A 19,402-nucleotide genomic window follows, 5' to 3' on the forward strand; every position below is an offset into this window, starting at 1 on the left:
CTTCAAATATATATATATATATATATATAAATATAAATAGAATAGATTACTAGATGATAAAAATCAATCAATAATAAATGCATATATAAATAATAAAATTGCACATTTAATGTTAATAAATTTGCTAATACATAGGCGCTATAATAACATTAATTTGCTAATACATAGGTGCTAAATTTGATTGTTCTTGTTCAGCAGTGTTGTTTCAATTATTATGTTCTTCACAGCAAAAGGTCGGTACTTGTGAATTTTAACATTTGATTATCAATTTTTGAGATACAACGACTTGTATTGCGAAGGCTTGATTATGATTTATATGGAATTAGTGTTGTTTCAATTATTATGTTCTTCACGGCAAAAGGTCGGTATTTGTGAATTTAACATTTGATTATCAGCTTTTGAGATACAACGACTTGTATTGCAAAAGCTTGATTATGATTTATATAGAATCAGGCAACAATTTTTCTTTCTCTTGGAAGAAAATTTTCATTTCTTTGGATAATTTACAACAAAGTATACAAAGCTCCCTTGCACAAAGTATTCTACTTTACAACCAAGTATCTTTACATTAGATAGCGGCAAATGTCTCACATGATGAAACCTTCTTCTCTTGTGTTGAGGCATCTTCAACTTCAATTTAATGGCAGCCTGAAAACGACAAAAAGAAAAAGAATCAGAACATGAGCAGCAATCGGTCTATACTCGTTTATTAAAGCTTGAGCGACCCTAAGTCTGTCATTGATTTGCCATGTGTGCTTGCCTAAATAACCTCGTTACCAACACACGGGCTAAGATAATGCACCTTACCATCATTTAGAACCAAATTGCAACCTATGTATTGATCCATTTCTCTCTCTCCCTCTTCTTCTATCTTAGAAGATATTCTATGTTCCTATACAATTCCTCTCTGTCAATTTTTCTCATGTTTGAAAATCCAAAAAGTTGAAAGACCATTGTATTCCTCTTTGTACACTTCAAACCAAAAGTCTGTTATAATTTCCATAAAAGCTCCACGTTCTCACTACTCTAATTTGAAAAGAACAAGTACATAAATTTTTTAAGCCTCCAAGAATACGACGGATGCAGAATAGTTAAGAATGCCTAAATTGGAGAACAGTTCTCCAACCTTTTCGCAAATTTATTCTCAATTTATTCAATGCGTGGGTTTCGTTTCAAGGATTGCTTTTCAAAACTTTTCTATGTCATATATCTAAAATTTTGTATGAATTTTACAGACCACCATATTTTGTCATGCCATGCACATCCGATTTTTGCAGGTGTATCATAATAAAGTTTGTCGGAAAAACATTATTATACAAAACACAACTAAGTTTATTTATGAACTTCATTAATAGAACATCTGATACTAAAATATTAACGATTGTCTACATGCAAATTTGATTCATTTATTTTCTCGAATACAAATAGATACAATTATCATAATTAACACACATCTTTTCAAAAGTGTTTTGGACAACTTCAAAAACATTTGAATCAATCACCAAAACGTATGAAATTCATCAATTCAATAGTGAGAAGGTCCGCTAAAGCGCTCTTTTGAAAATTATAAAAACTCTTCCGTTGAAAATTATAAAAATCATTTTGTCATCAAAACAAAAATGAATTGGGCTTTTTCAGGTGTTCTGAAACATTTATCCAAAAAATAAAATACTAAGAATTATTTGGATAAAAAAATTTGTGCACCACAAGCTGATTTGAGAAGGAAAAAGTTCATCAAAAGAATATTAATTCATAAGCAACTCAATGCATGTGCAAGTGAAAAACTTGTTGAATTAACAAGAGAAAGAAAGAACTGAAAAACTTGTGGTAAGTAAAGGTTTTATAAAAGAAAGCATTTAATAAGAAAAACAAATTGTGAACAATTTTCTAAATACAAAAATCATAGTACTTTCCATGTCTAAGATTATCAATTTGCCAAAACTGTATGTTCCTTGAAAATCATTCCTCAAACTTAAGAATTATATAATATTGAAGAAAGAGTTATCAAATCCCATTAAAAAAATAATAATAAAAGTGGCATGTAGACAATCCTATATTTTGGCATAGGGTTCCATTATCAAAGTTCACAAATAAATAGTTTATGACTGTATAGTAAAGAATTTCTAACAATTTTTTCTACGATAAACCTGCAAACATGAAGATGTCAAGAACATGACACCATGATTTTCTGCACATCCATACAAAATGATAGATAAACAACATCAAAAAATTCTAAAGCAAGCCCATGAAGAGAATCCAACAAAATTAATAAACCAAGACTAAATCTGCAAAAAGAATGAAGTTATGTTCTTCATATTGGCATTCAACACTACACATGCATCCTTCAGATTCTTAGCAGCATAAAAAATTCATATTCTTGTTTCTTCCAAATTACAATGGTGATAACGAGGACACTTCACAGAAATCACAACAGGGCTTTAGGTTTTGAAGTTTACAAATTGTAAAACACAATGGATTCAACATCTCTTGATTTTCAAATGTGGGAGAAAAATCAACAGAGTGGAACGGAAAGGAACATGGATTACTTTTCTGATAGAAAAACAAGTCGAGAGGAAACCATAGATACAACGGTTACCATCAGGCTCTAAATGTTGTTAAAATGCATCATAGTAACAGTCAATGTGTGTTTCGGTCGAGCGTTCAAATTTCTACTTAACCCTTTTGAATTCCACACAATTCATAAGAATATGAGATTACTTTAGTTCGCACAAATTTTGACAAACCAAATTCAAGCCCCAGGCCCTCGATCTTCCAATAACGAGTATAGATCACCTACACTAATCACATAATTTGATATTATAAATGCTCGCTTATCAATATATCAAAATAAAATGCTTGTTATACATAGAACTGAAAAATGATTTCTCAAGTAAATTGATACCATTTCATAATTATATGCTATATGTGTTATGGGCAAACAAAATCAGATATTGCCTCCATATCCTGTAATATGCATTAGGACAGAATTGTGAAAGAAACTAGGATATGAGAAAAGTACAGGGAAAATCTTTGGGTGCCACAGTGTAAACCTGTGACTCAAACCGTAGCTCATAGAATAGTCCAGTGGAAGCGCATAACCAATATACCAATGATACATCATAAAGAAGAAACTTTCTATGCAGACATAAGAAACAGCGAAAATACTTCAAATTCAAGAAACCTCTCCGAAATGCACTTAAGAAAAGAATATTGCTGATCAATTTGCAAGCTTCTAATGATTTAAGAAGATTATTAAACTCAAGCTAAAATAGAAGTAAAAGAGAGTGGTCGAATGGCACTTACATTACTTTGAAACCATATATATTAAAATAGGAGAATGGCGAACCTGATTGGTAATATAGATAATAGTAGGAAAACAAAGGTTACTATGGCTCCAAAAGGAGGTGAACATACAATTCCAATGAAACAAGAGAGGTTCTCACATTTCGTTTCCATGTAAAGTTGACATAACCATATTCACTAAGGACAAAAGTTAAACCATGCTGATGGATTATTCAAGAACCTTTATTTCAGTTCAAACCAGCTCTGATTCTCATAATTAATCCAACTAATAATTAGTAACTAGTCTCCTGTTTTATTTCCTTATTTAATATTAAAGATTTTAGGACTAGCAAAGACGACAAAAGCTAGCTTCTGTCATATGAAATTTTCCCGTGCTGAAATCTTTGTAAATTGTGAAGTGAAAAGCATAAATTCTTTAACTCTATGACTACTGACAATTTTCTTCACCAGATATTCAGACAAGTCACAGATGTAACACAGAGGAATATTTATTATGTGAAGTATATCTCTTCGCCACAGTCTGAATCGTCCAGAATACGAATCAATCCATTTATTAGTATGGCAACAAGCAGGAAACATTTCAAACTTCGAAACAGAGCAAGAAAATGTCCTAACACTCACCTTATCAGGATCCTGTAAATCCTTAAATGCTTTGTTCAACTTAACAAATGCTTGGTGAGCTTGAGGGTGAGAGCATTTGTTGGGTGAACCATCAGCGACAACTTCCAATACCTTCCATATAGAAAAATTATATGCGCACATGTCAAAACACAGGAACAGATACAAGGCGCAGTCTAGGAAAAGATGAATGCCGATTATTTGAGTGGAGAAAACCTGAAAATGGATACCTTTTTTTCATGTTTTCAGGAGACATATTTTTGTTAAACTCTGAGGGTATTGGTAATTTTCAAATAACTATGGCTTCATGATCCTCACGGTTTTATTTTTGATAAGGCACCCACTAGAAAAAAAAAAGACTTAGAGCTTATAATCCATTCAAGCTCTTCGACCGTAAGAGAAGACAATAACTTCTTTCTTTTTGAAATGGCAGCATTTGAGAAATTGGGAAGTCTACATGATTTTGGGACAAAGACTGGAAAAGAAAATTGCATATCTAGGGATATCACAGAGTTATCAAGAAAGAGAAAGGAGCGGAACCTCCTCGAAACGTTCTGCTTCATTGGCAGATTCAGCTTCCGTGACCACAGCAGGAGGAGGGGGTCCTATAAATAATTCAGTGTCTCCGTCCAGCTCAGCTTCTCTGTGAATTATTTTCAGTTAAATATTCACATGCATTCTTATAGAATTAATAAGGATAAGTTGTGCACTATACCGTAATTCAGCTTCTGCTTCTGTTAGTTTGGCTGCTGCGGCAAGTAACTCAGCAGACGGCATTTCAGGCCCAATGACCCTGCAAGAACCAACAGCAGGTCATGATACAAGAAAGATACAAAATAAAAGCTTGATATCAGGAAGGGAACAAACAAATATAAACCAACATGATCTTCTTTAGAGACATCTACTTTTCTTCTGAAAAATCCACAACCACTAACAATGTCATATTTAATTCACAACAATTTGGTCACTGTACACATTTCTTCAACCAAAGATGAAAGTAACAGAGAAAGACACCTACATACAAACAGGAAAGTGAAATGGAGAAATTCAACACGAAAATGACAATCAACATTTTTTAAAAGGAAAAATCCGGTGAAGTTAAATAAGCTTGACAATGAACAAAATCGTGTCCAAAATGATGTCTGACACCAAAATTTTCAAAAGCATGTCGCTTTTCTCTCTGCATCTAGAGACACTCAACACACTTGAAACAAAAATAACAACAGGTAAATTAGGAACACAAACCTCCAGAATGCTTGAAGATCCAACCAAAATGAGCACTACAACAATCTGGTAGGCAAAAGAACTGCATTAGTGGACTTTTCAAGATTCAACGTGTCCTCAAGAAACAAGACAGTAAAAAAAGAACAAGAAAGGGAAAAAGAATCGGTTCATACAAGAAAATAACAAAAAACAAAAAAAAGAACCGGGACATTCATCAGACCAAGAGAAGAGTTCACATGTTCAGCAATCAATTCGTAGTGCTCCAAGATTCACTTATTTCCTATACTATATCAAGAATCAAACCAAATTCAAGAAAATTGGAAACAAGAAAAATTGGATAAAAATACAATACCTCTCTAAACTCCAAGAAGTGAGGGTGGAATCTTCACGCACAACTTAAAGAAAAGAAGTGCTTAAAACCGCAAGGGTTGCGCATGCAACGGATCATTCTTCTGAAACTCGACCCAACCCTCTCGAAGATTTCAAGAAACAAGACCAGAAAAACCAAAAAGAAGACAAGAAAGGGAAAAAGAAGGAGTCAACTCCACAAGAAATAGAGACGACTAGAAGAAGAGACTCTGGAGTGTGGAATCTGGAGTCTGGCATCTCTCTCATTTAAGAATTCATTATAAAAATAAAGAAGATTAAGCAACGTCACTTATCAATAAAAGCACCCAAATAATATAAATATTTTCCCCACAAAAAAAATAAAAATTAAACTTGTTAATGAATGAGAAAATTTTATTACATATAACAAAATATCATAAAATCTAGAAAAAGAAATATCTCTGTACATATCTTATGAATAATGCAACGTCACTTATCAATAAAAGCACCCAAATAATATAAATATTTTCCCCACAAAAAAAATAAAAATTAAACTTGTTAATGAATGAGAAAATTTTATTACATATAACAAAATATCATAAAATCTAGAAAAAGAAATATCTCTGTACATATCTTATGAATAATGTATGATCAACAAACTGATGCTTCTTATTATATATGATTTTCCCATAATATATATGAGTATATATAATTTTTATGTCTAAAAATATTATGATAAGAATGAAAATTTCATTTTATGCCCACAGAATATAGGATAAATATATATAGTTAACACAAGTTGTGTAAGCAAGATTGAAATATATATACATTTAAAAAAAATAAAATGCATTAATAAAATCATAATAATTCAAAAGTAGTTTCAATTAAAATTATGTTTTAAGAGAAACAAATAAATTATATAGGATTAAGCATAACATATCGTAAATATTTAAATATAAAAGTGATATGAGCTATTATATGTATATCGACGTGTGTATTAATAATATATATTAGGGTAAATTACAACGACCTTTATTAAGGTTTGGCATATTTGTGAATACCCTCTTGATGTTTGAAAAATACAAATACTCCCTGATGTTTGATTAAATTATGTAATTTTTTTATGGAGGTATGAAATTATAATTTATTCCATTACTGTATTTTTTTAATTAAAAAACAAAAAGGATTATAAAAAAAATTATTTACTTAGTCAATAAAATAAATAAACAAAATTATAATTTTAATGTACAAGGGCATTTTGATCAGTTCATCACAAAAAGTGGATGGGAACCTGATAGAGACTAACTGAATAAACTAATTGTTAAACAACCGTTAAACTCATAGGGTATTGGTAATTTTCAAATAACTAGGCGGTATTTGTAATTATACCAAATCATAGGGAAGGTCGTTGTAATTTACCCTATATATTAAACAACTAAAAGGTAATAAAATGGTTAAAAATGCATACTATTTTAATTAATTACAAATTCAATAAAAACTGTGATCGACAAAAAAGAAAAGGGGATAAGTTACATTTTACCATCCAAACTATAATCGTTTATATAATTTGACATCTACATTTTTTTTGTGTCAACTTTTCTTCTCAATTTTACAAAATTTTGCACTTTGGCATTTATAATTATCTTTCGATCAAGTTTTTTGTTAAAAAACATTACATACAGTGCTCATTGTGGTATTAAAGGATTATGTGATGTGATATTTTTCACATATGGATAGCATGTTATGTTTTTTCGATAAAAAAATCAGCAAAAAAAGGATCATGTATGGTAAAGTGCAAGTTTCGCAAAGTTGAGATTACAAATCGACAAAAAAAATATATATATGTCAAAGTATAAAAATGAGTATAATTCAAATGACAAAATATAATTTATCAAAACAAAAATATGAAGCTCTATGTCAAAATTAAAAGAAGAAACCCAATGTATGTGTCAATATTATATTTTTATAACAGAAATAAAGAGTAAAACTTACAAATTTGGAAATTGCATGATAAGACTACATCATAAAGAAAATTTGTGAAAAAATATTATATTAAGTAAAGTTTATATGAATGAACACATCATAATTAAAAAAAGCCTACAATGACGTAGGTATTTTTTAAAAGATAGAATAATTAAAACTAAAAACACAAACAAAATATTTAGAAATGATAGAGCACCTTAAAAACAATGTCTTGAAATTGATTTGTTCATTAAATTTATATGAATCATATATTTGAATAGCTCTTACTTGAAAATTATTTTAAATGGCAAAGACATGATCCAATGAACGACCTATCAATATTAATGAAAAGGAGGTCACGATTTTAGAGAGAAAAACAAAGAGAGAAATAAAAAGTTCAAATCATGGTGTCTTTCAACACAATTTAACCCCTATTTATAAGGTTCTAAAATTTGAAATCCCAATTTAGGACCCCTATTTATAAGGTTCTAAAATTTGAAATCCCAATTTAGGGTTTTGAAAAATGGGAGATAAATTGAGAAATATTTAAATAAGGTTATCAATTTTGATGCAAAATTATAGAAATCTAAACCCCTAATTATTTGTTCTTTACAATCTAGCGTATTTTTATGGAATGTTTACAATATTAAAATATTAATTGCTAATTTAAGACATTCACTTTCTTTAAAATCATATAATAACTAATAAGAATTAATCAATAATCAACTAATGAAAATATTGAGTATAGGTTGACCAAACATGATCCTTCCCTCTTTGATTATATATGTATATATATATATATGATAATAGAATCAATAACTAAATATGGTTGATGTGTATTAGATTTTTTTCCCATACTACAATGTCGAAGGATCTTTAAGAAAAATTCCTTTACAAAATAAAGGTTAGCACTCTAATATTTAAATCAGTAACGATTTATTGAAGAAATGAAAGGAAAATTTTGAACTAAAGTGAGAATCATAGTGAAATATGATGTGGGAGTGATAAATATTCGTGTGAATTGCAAAATATAAGCTCAAAACAACTTAAAAACCGAGAGAATAAGTGAGAGTTTGAGGATGAGGGTTGATGTTATCAAATAAATGTATAAAACCTCTTTTGTCACTTGCTGATTAAGCTTACCATCTCTTTCTTCAGTGATTCCCATATTCCAGGGGGATGTAAGGTGGTTGCTTACTTATTGGCAAAAGTCAGGAGGCGTGGATTGATCCCGCTGGGAGCCCGACAGGAATCTGCTCGTCAACGCCTTGGCTTCCTGGTGTTCCACCTCTTGCTAGCTGGGATGGAGGTCCTGCTCCGCTCGCTTGAGAACTGTGGAGGGCTGAGTTGATGGTCTTCATGATGAATTAATGAAGTTGCACACAGAAGAAAGGGTTCGTAGCAGCAGATCAGCTGTTTGATCGAGAGCTGCAACTGGAGCATTGGTAGCTCCTAAGGTTGGATTTGGAATGGGAGCATTAGCGTCTCCTGCAGTTGTATTTGCAGGTGAAATGGTAGGACCTACTACAGCAGGTAGGGAAGAGTTTCCCTAATAGGATCCATTATCACCTCCATTTATTGAATTAGTCATTTCTCGCATCTTAAGCTCAAGTTCCCACAGACGGTGTCAATGATCAGTACCAAATTTTTTGCCACAGCACAAGGTGAAGAATCTAAAAGAAAAATTCTAAGGTCAACATGAACTAACCCTACAAAACAAAGGTTAGCACTTTGATGCTTCAGTCGTTAATGATTTATGGACGAAATAAAAGGAAAAACTTGAACTAAAGTGATAATAATAGTGAAATAATTTATCCGATTGAAATGGGCTCATTTCTTGAGGCTGCCAGTTCAGTAAACAAAAAGTAAGTTTGTGGGCCTGATCTCCTTGCTGATGGGCTAGCAGGGCTGGTATGCTTTGTTTTAAACTTAATCCATGAAAAGATATCTACCCTGCTCCTACCTGATTTCTCACGTAATCCCCTTGGTTTACTCTGCGAAATTTATTTATTTATTTATTTTCTCCTTCAATTAATCAATATATAATATTTTAAAAAGTTTTAAGCGTGTTTATGAATAATCAATAAGCTATTGTCATGTAAAATGTAAATTTATTCTATAAATACATTTATTAGACAATAATTAATTAAAATTAACTAAATCCATGAAAATATTATGTGGGGTAGGTGGGGATTCGATTTTATTGTTTCTGTCAACAGTATGAAAAATCTGGAGCAGTACTGTCCAGTTAATACAAAAATGTTCATGTGAGTGATAAACAATTGGAAGGATGAGATCTCCCTCCAACATATCTTTTTCTTATTATTTGTCGTTGTTTATTTATTTGTTTTTAGTTCTTGTGATTGGTGAATGAAAGGTGAACTGTTGGTTGGGAGAAAACAAAATTTTATGCTTGTGTGTTTGGGCAAGTAAGCTCTTGCTCCTTTGACGCCCCATCAATTCAATTTATGAAAATTTTTGATAAATAAAATCTAATTGAGTCAAATCAATTATAATAAATATAAATTATATTTATTATACTTAACATATAATTTATTTACGTTGAATCTAACTCAATTTGCAATGAAAACATAAACCAAAAGGGAAACCCCAAACTCTCTTTCTTTATGATTTCGCAGTTGTCGGATTGTCAGTTGTCTCCACTCACTTTTGACCATTGCTCCTCACTAGAAACGACATTCCTGTACGTCAACACCACCACCTCCCCAACACTTTTCTATCATCATAATTATTAATTATTTTTTAAGGTTGAAATTAATTTTAAAACTATCTATCTATCTATATATTTGGATTCAGATTTACTATAAATGTAAGTTTTTATTTTATTTATTATACAAGTTTAATTTGTTATTTCACTGTATTATTCAATATGTTCATTAATAAAGACTACGATGAACTATTGATCATGCTTTGAGATAATGATATAATTATTAATTATTTGGATTTTTGCAATTTGCATGAATGAGATTCCGCAGAAAAATAAATTATTCATGTAATATTTATATATATATATATGTATATAGGGGAGTATGTACTTATGAAATTATTTTATGGTAGTAATTAATTAATATATGTAGAAGGATAATAATAATAACAAAAAAAAGAGTAGGAATGGCGCATGTAGTGACATCATACATGTGATGATATTGTATAATAATTTTGGAGGTGATGTCATGTGACATGCATGCATGTATGTGGTTTCCCAATTAGGATTCTCTGCGAAAATTTCTACGCTTTCAATCGGATGTGCTGCTGCTGTCTCACTTCATATCTCCCCTCTGCTATACATCTACATAAGTCATCATCATAGCTTATGACTTACATGCATCCAACATAAATACCAACATCCATCCTACAAGTCTTGCATACATTCACTCACTATTCTAATCAATTTCATCCATTCAGAGCAAAATAGTATGTCGTAAAATACAACTTCCTTAATTAATATTTGTTATAATTTTTTGATAAAAAATGATTACTTATGAGCAAAAATTATATTTCTTTACTGTAAATTTCAAACGCTTTTTGCTTCTTTAAAATTAAGAATTTTATAACAAAAGAAGATAACAGTAGAAAAAAAATCTTAAACAGTTATGTTTCTTACAGTCGGGCGCGACAAAAAAATTAGGTTGATAGAGAAAAAGACAAAGATTTGAGCATAGAAATTGTAGGATGCCTCATATGGCTAAAGTCTTAACTATCAATTCCCCAAACAGTAAAAGTTTGATCAATCTTAACTCTAATGAAGCTGTAAATATAAATTAGAATTAAGACAAATTAATATTTCACTGTCAAATTTAATACTATGAATTAGCAAGTTTTGGAAGGTAGTATATATAGTTGTGTGATAACTATATGCTTTCTATGTCGCATATTAATTAAGTCTATAGTCAATATGTAATTAATTAATTTGATTTGAAGGTTGGATTAGAATATTAATTTGTCCAAGTTCATATATTATAGTATTGGTTAATTAATTAATGATTGTATGATGTTTGATCAGTAAGGGGTTTGTGTTTATTCCATGCTTCTTTGTACATGGATGTATGCAAGTCTTTCTATATCAATATATGTGAATTTATAATCATTTATTTCATGGTTTTCTGATAAATTCATTAATTACTTAATTTATTGAAATGGTGATGGAGTTACAGTTTTTTTTGAAGCAATAATGTAGCTACAATTTTATTTTTTTTTTTGGGGTGAGGAGATGATTACTTTCTTCAAGGGAAAAATGTATCTTACCCATGTGCAACTTATCTTTTCATAAAAAAATAATTAGCAATTTATTTTTATGTATTTTTTAAAATACAACAATTTATTCCATTGTATTTTTTAGAATGAATCAATTTATGCATCTAGATAGGGAGTAAATTGCTTCATTTTAGAAAGTATAAGGAAGTAAATTGCTATTTTTTCTATAGGAAAGTAATTTACCCACTTTGCAATATCACAGGGAAGTAAATTGCATTAAACTCCTTTCTCCAATAATGAAAATAAAAGTAAAAATAATTAAGTTAGACTCGCTCAGCAAATTTTATACTGAGATGGGCCAAAATTTGAAAATAACTGAGTTGGGGACGAATCCCAAGTCCTCCTTAAAATTAATGAGGCAAGTCTCAATTCCACAAAAACCCGCCCGTTGCCACCCCTAATAAAAATGAGAGGGTAGCTTTATGGTGAGTGAAAGAAACCAAAAATTTGATGAATATATAATGATGGTTGTGGGGTTGAAATATTTAGCTTACCTAAGTTGATGGGGCTAAGCAAAGAGTCAACTCTAATGGGACCTCTCACAAATATTGAATCAATATTAAAAAAAAAAAACACCATAGTCAATGAGTAATAATCAATCAAATCAATGGGACCATGCATATATACACTCTGAGGTGCCGTGATAGGCGTCCATAATACATGACGACGTCGTCCCACTTTTATTTTTTCCTAAAAAAATTTAATTCACATGCACGTACAGTAGCTATGCCTGCTGTACAGCATTTATATATATATATATATATATATATATTGGTGCGTGATAATAAGACTAAGATTTTTTATGTTTTTCTGTCATTTCAGTGGTTTTGGCAGCATGCAAATTGAAAATTTTGTGTCCTTTTTTATAATTATTATAATGCTAAGTCTTTTTTCCATGATAGGCCTCAGTCCTGACTTGTTCATTAGTAAAAGAGTACTCATCACTAGGCTATATATATAGAGATGGAGCATCTAATCATATTAATTAAACCCATGCAGTATTAATTAATTAATTTAATTTAATTTGGCCGTTTTTGTAGAACCAATGAAATGCTACTGTCTCTAATCACAATTTAAAACTCCAATATTAAGAAGGTTTTAACGACTTTTTCCTTTTCCAACTTCAATGTAGAAAATATTAATTAATGTTTAATTACCAAAACAAAATATGTTAAAATATTGTCTTACCAATAAACTAGCAATGTAGTAATATCCTAAGTGAGTAATTAGTTCAATTTTTTTTATTGTGAATTAATATTTTATTTTATGTTCTATATATTTCATTTATACACAAAGCATATATAGAATTTCCTACAAACTTTATATAATATATATATATATATATTTGAAGCGAATATCGATATTAACTGAATTAATAAAGATTTGTATTAATTTGAAGTAGTATTTACATAAAATATTAATTCAAAAGGAAATTCAAACCCACTGGTTTTTTGTAGATGATTTGTTGCTTCTTAGTTCCCTTGAGAGGATATATTGATTTCTGAGTTTGGGATTATATTTTTGGATTTTTTTTGGCTAAATTAGTTGATCGAATTAAATTAATTTTATGTAAGTGTGATATATTTGTTATGTATTTGATAATTTTTTTTAACTGTACAATAATCATACAATAAATATATTATATTTTTTATATAATTAATTTAGATCGGACAAATTGAATATCCGATAGAAACTTTTTTTTTTTTTTTTCTTTTTCTGGATCTGCCTCGTAAATGAAGAATAATGGTAGATGAGAGAGAAGGTAAGTGATGAAGAAGGGTAAGTGAGACAGAAGACAGAGCTCCTATAACAATTGCACAAAGGAAAGAGCAATTTGATTACTATGTACGTACTGTCAATTAAAAGAAAAAATATTTCGGTTCAAATTCCCATCAAAACACAAAATCCCAGAAACTGCAAATCTCTTTTTACCCCCACTCCCACAATGCCATGCCCCTTCAAATCTTTGAGATTGTACTTACTTTACTTACACTCAGTTTCCAATCAGAAGTAGTACATCCCCTTCTCATGCGTCTTGTTTTCATCATTGTACAAGAAATTATTGCTATCGCCACCGCTACTAATCAGCTGCTTAACTTCCTCAAGATCATACTCTAATTCACTGTTTTTCAGTACAACGCCATTTGCCTTCTGATCATGATCATCAAGAAACGAACTCATCAATGGATCCCCATGATGATGATGGTGATCATCTTCGTCTACCTGATTAATCTTCCCACAGTGAAGCATGAACTTGTGATTTCCATCCAGCCCATTTGAGATCATGAAACCCTGGAAACCTCCCATTTCTTCCTGTTTCACATGATCTTTGCCGCCATAGCTGATCTGGCTGCAGCTCCCGTCAGATGAAGAACAGCTGTTTTCATTTCCCCCAAACATGAGCATATTCTCTCTCAGTGGATAATTACACTGCAAATCCACCAAACCCTGATCCTGGTTTCCCTGATAATTACAATTAGAAGATTGACTACTAGTAAAGAATGGAAAGTTATAATTGTTATTGTTGCAGTAGAGAAAGCTTTGCGGGGCTGAAATGGGCTCAATGGGGCCGGTGAGAGATTTATTTGTAGCAGCATGACTGTAAAATGAGTTGTACAACTGAGATAGGCCTGATAGAGGGAACTGATGAGGATGTAATGTTTGTGGGGGTTGAAGGTTTCCTGGGAACGGCTGTGAAAATTTTCCCTGGCCTGACGGGATTATTCCTATGAGTTTCTTCTTCAGCTTCGTGTTCCAGTAGTTCTTGATATCGTTGTCTGTCCTCCCTGGTAACTGAGAAGCTATGATTGACCACCTGCACATTTTCATAACAGGCAAATGTTCCATTACCACAAGTTTTTGGGCAACTATACGAACAGATGTGACTGAGAATGTTCATAAAAATCGTCCAAGAATAGAACCCTTCTCGACATGATTTTATACATCATACAAGTATCCAACAGACAATGGATGTGGTTAGCCCTTTTCTTTCCCACATGTTTTTTGTTTCCTTTTTGGGTTGGAACTTAGGAGGCTTCTGTCAATTTCCAGGTAGTTGAAATTCAAGAAATCTTGGACAAAAGGAAGTTTCCATGACAGGAAGGAAATTCTTGCTACCTGCTTCCAATGCTTGCGTACAGCGTACAAATGATTCTGTCTTCTTCATCAGAAAATTCGCCATGCTTAATGTTAGGCCTCAGATAATTCAGCCACCTCAATCTGCAGCTCTTTCCACATCTTCTCAGACCTGAAATGAAATATTCAAGAAACCCCATAATATATATCAGCATATATACCTTAAAACACACAGATTTTCCAGGGAAATTTTAGAAAAAATGCTTACCAGCTTTTTGAGGAAGAGCAATCCAATTTCCACCAGTACCATGTTTCTCGATGAACTCCTTAAGTTTTGCATCTTCTTCAGGCGACCATGGCCCCTTCTTCACATTTGCCTTATCACAGCAAGGAGCCCGCCCCATCTCTCTCTTTCTCTCTCCCACTCTCTCTCTCTAGAGAGTATTATATTTTCTGCATCTGTGTGTTGGCTGCTTGAGGAACTTGTCTCACTTTATCTCTGTAATTTGACCTGGGGTTGTGTTGTGGCTGTGGGCTTTTTATTGAGAGACTTGGATTAATTAAGAAACAGTAAAAAGTCATTAGTACAAGGAGGGGCTACAAGTCAAAGAGATAGGCTTATACGTTTTGATTAATCAATAATCATGTCTAAGTTCTTGTTCTTTTGCTAAAATTTTAGATGAAAATTAAGAAACCTTCCATCTCTCCCTTGTATTTAATTTACTTGATACATAGACACAAACCCACTCACCTACCCCTAGCTAGCCAGCAAAATGTCGACAAAGATACTATTTCTTTTACCATTCATTTATGCTGTATATTTGACAAATTACAGCCCGACGAAAGGAATATTATTGAAATTACTTGGTGGAAATTAAGCTCAATAACATAGAGAAATTTTTAGCTTGAATTGAGTAATTGTTCAGAAACTAAACAAATCAAATGATAAATGCATAAAACTGATATGCAATTTAGAAAAAATGAACAATTACATATATATAAACTGATTAATTATTTGGATATAGCTAATACTTGTTTGAATTAGAATTTTTGATAGAACAAGTAAAGTTCAAGAGGTCAACATTTTATGCACTAATGCAAGATTTTACCACAATTCGTTATGACCTAATATTTAAGGTTGAACGTTATCACACACACAATGCGTATTTGGAACCATATTTAAGGTGGAGTTAAGTATATATATATCTTGGTTTGTACGTTGATTGCCATGTGATTAGGCATTGATTTTTTTGTACAACGATAGATCAATGTATTGTAAGGACCATTAATAACACACAAGGGCATGCATAATCCTTCTTGCTGGATCTGCGTGTATTTTGTTCCTTTTTTTTTTTTTTTAAATGTAAAAAATAAAAAATGAAAGATATAGCATTGTACATGTAATAACTTCGATTCATGTTGTCATAAACATGCAGATGATAAGTAAAAAGATCATAAAGGCCAGCTTGATAGTTAATAAAAAGTAGCATGAGATGAGATGGATAAAGCTGAATGCGTATCAGAAAATAGTAAAAACAGATGAAGAATTATTGTTGCACAATCCTGGTTGGGTACTGTTTATAGGATTTGCAAACTGACTGACGAGAATGATCATGTTTTATTATTATGACCCATCTTTTAGAACTCAGGTGGCCTATCTGTATATGTTCCTTTGATCACCGGTACCTGCCTTTTGAATTGACTCATCATCATCCATTGCCTTTTTTCTTTTTGAATTGTCACATGTACAGCTCCTACCAACACCATGCACATTAACCATTTCCAAATATTAATAATTTTACCGGTCTTTGTACGTTATGAAATTCAGTATTTTAGTGGCTTATAACTATATATGTAGTTGACGTTTTAAGGTACCGCTCAAGTGCCCAGAGGTTTCTTCAGACCCCAATATTTCCTTAAAAATATTAAGTCACGGGAGATTTCAGTATCTCACTCTCTCACACACACATCTATGTATGTCTATATTTGCTCATTTTTTGCATAGAAAATATATATTTTGTCATGGTTAATTATCGAAAAAGTAAAAAGTTATGAACATTAATTCATCACGATTGTGCAATAATTATTAATTGTTGTTTTTTGTAGGTGAGGCAAAACATTGGTCGTAATTAAAAATTATTTTATATGTTTTGATTATGGTAAAAACCATAGTAAAATATTTAAATTTTTGAATTGACTATGTTTGATTTGTTAGATAATATTAATTTGTCGTAATTGTTTAAACTCTAATAATTTATAACGAAAGGAATAATATATTCTTTTGACAGAAATAATACTTGTAATATTATCTTATTACTTATTAGTATAGTTTCGAATCTTTTGTTTTAATTTTGTATGCACTAATATTATGATAATTCCAAGGACAAGAGTTGTGATGGATTTCTTACTTACGTGGAGAGGGTTAATGGGTGATCAACAACGCCCGTGGTCTAAGTTGGCGATTTCAATTGTACTTGGAAAGAGCACCTATTTAAAGTCGAGTTAAGTGGTTAAATCTATGTCATAATCTGTAGTAGAGGGGCTGCAAGAACTTGTTGTGGTGGATTTCAGAAATCTAAAAACTCATGGGCCTTTTTTGAAATTTATCTGAAAATACAGGGGAAGAAACGGAAACCAGATTCATCACAGACAAAAAAATTACCAACTTGAACAAATATGTGTTTTCCCTTCTTGACTTCAATCAGGGACAAATAAGGAAATAAACAATCTGAATGTCAACCAAAGGTGAAACAAATGTTGTTATATTATAATTATTATTATTATTATTTTGTAATTTCGAGAAAAGCTCCCTAAGCTTCCTACGGAAAAAATGTATACCCACATACAAGATATATATATATATATATATGTATTTTATATAGTTTTAATGAAGGATATAGGGTTTTGATGTATGTAAAAAATATTCTTGTGGTGGTGTGACTATTGTCTGGTTGGCTGCTATCTTCCAAATAGTTATGACATTTGGACAAAGCATAATGATTGTTTGCATTACGTACCTTAAGAGTCTAGAGATATATCCAAGTTGACATATACATACATATATATATATATATATGTTGTATACACACATATTTATCCTTAATTCTTTTATTTGTCTATTACTAACAATAGAAACCCAGATTCTTGTTATTAATTAAAAACATCATAAGATCCCTCGAGACTGCATATCTACAAGAATTTTTTAACATGATCAACGGGAGTTCTTTTAATTACTGGACATATCATCTGTTCTTAACCAAAGAAAGTAAGATTAAAGTAATTTTTGAACTTGTATGTTTATATTTAAATAATGTATAATGATTGTATTTGATATGTTGTGTAAAAAATATAAGTGACGGATAAAATATATAGATTGAATTTAATGTGATCGTGCCTACTTTTTTAAATATGTAGAAAAAGAATTATAACAAACAAACAAGAACAATTCATAAAAATATTTTATGAGATGAGACCAGATAAATAAAATTCATATAATTTTTTATATGTATGCGAATATTTAATGTATGATATGAGTATAAATTTACTAAAAAAAATATATAACAAATGCACTCTGAAAAATAATTTTATCTTATTTGATTTTTTGAAAATAAATTTGCCCATTTTCTCCATTCATGAAAGTCATCCTGTACCATCAAAGATGTCTTACTTTAGTACTTAAATTTGATGTCTCATGAACAAATTGGAGGTCATGAGTTCGAATTTCACCAAACGTTTAAGTACCCATTTCACTTTCTATAAATTTATTATAATTTATTTTATAAATTTTATGATATTGATCAACCACGCAATTTAAAAAGAAAAAAAAAAAATCAGCGCACAGCATCCATATTTCAAAGTTGAACTGTATTGCATTTAACCTCTGGAAAGCTACGGACAACATGATTTGTTGTTTTGGTTCATTTCACGTGAACAATATTTGGTAACGGTAAAAAGTCTAACCTTGACATTGACGAATTTCCGGTTAAGCAAATCATAAGTAATGTTGATGTCGTGTCCTTAATAAAGCTTGACAAATGTAAGCTTTTGTCAAGATTAAGGAACAATTAGTGTATAGATTAAGTAATAATTAGTTGACCAAATTTAGATTTTAGACTTTAATTGGCCTGATTTCGAACTAAATAATTAAACGGGAATAGACCAATGAGGCCTTGTCCAGTGATAAGCTCGGAGTTCTAAAGCTGTTGATTTAACAAAATTTCAGATTTGAATTTTTCTAATGTGAACTATAGTTAGAATTTGTCATTTTATGCATATTTTTATATTAAATAAAACCTCTATATTTTAATTAATTTTTTATATTTTAAAATACGGAATGAAATAATTTCAAAAAAAAAAAGATAGAAACGGAAAAAGAAAAAAATGCTTGAAGTAACTTATATAATCAATTATTGGGTGCAATTATTATTTGTACAAATTTATTAATATATATTCATATATAATTATTTTTTTTAAAAAAAAAAATAAATGCATGCATGACTACTACCTACGTACGAACTACTATTATATACTCCATTATTTTGTACACGTAGAGAGGACTATAAATAAATAAAAATAAAAACCGAAAGAGGAAAGCTTCTTCTGACCCAACTTTCAATAC

The 19,402-nt window shown here is 30.7% G+C and overlaps 1 protein-coding gene and 2 long non-coding RNA genes across 3 annotated transcripts; all 3 read right to left on the minus strand.

Annotated features, from left to right (window-relative positions):
- On the minus strand, positions 461–4,295 carry LOC110012576. The gene is made up of 3 exons (XR_002287790.1): positions 4,152–4,295; positions 3,925–4,035; positions 461–648 (listed from the first exon to the last, which is right to left on the minus strand). It is a non-coding gene; the product is annotated as an uncharacterized LOC110012576 (long non-coding RNA).
- On the minus strand, positions 4,459–5,745 carry LOC105169934. The gene is made up of 4 exons (XR_848465.2): positions 5,498–5,745; positions 5,167–5,211; positions 4,637–4,714; positions 4,459–4,564 (listed from the first exon to the last, which is right to left on the minus strand). It is a non-coding gene; the product is annotated as an uncharacterized LOC105169934 (long non-coding RNA).
- On the minus strand, positions 13,523–15,286 carry LOC105170215 (transcription factor RAX2). The gene is made up of 3 exons (XM_011090887.2): positions 15,053–15,286; positions 14,827–14,956; positions 13,523–14,524 (listed from the first exon to the last, which is right to left on the minus strand). The coding sequence occupies exons 1-3, from the start codon at positions 15,186–15,188 to the stop codon at positions 13,714–13,716; spliced, it is 1,077 nt and encodes a 358-aa protein (XP_011089189.1). The 5' UTR covers positions 15,189–15,286; the 3' UTR covers positions 13,523–13,713.

The sequence above is a fragment of the Sesamum indicum genome, linkage group LG9, assembly GCF_000512975.1.
Source record: "Sesamum indicum cultivar Zhongzhi No. 13 linkage group LG9, S_indicum_v1.0, whole genome shotgun sequence".
In the NCBI taxonomy this organism is placed as follows: Eukaryota; Viridiplantae; Streptophyta; class Magnoliopsida; order Lamiales; family Pedaliaceae; genus Sesamum; species Sesamum indicum.

Bases quoted from the DNA above. Each gene is read 5' to 3' on its own strand.
- LOC105170215 (XM_011090887.2), bottom strand. From the start codon at position 15,188: ATGGGGCGGGCTCCTTGCTGTGATAAGGCAAATGTGAAGAAGGGGCCA. The intron at 14,957-15,052 runs GTAAGCATTTTT...ATTTCATTTCAG, and splicing joins TGCTCTTCCTCAAAAAGCTG to GTCTGAGAAGATGTGGAAAG. The intron at 14,525-14,826 runs GTAGCAAGAATT...GAAAATGTGCAG, and splicing joins TACGCAAGCATTGGAAGCAG to GTGGTCAATCATAGCTTCTC.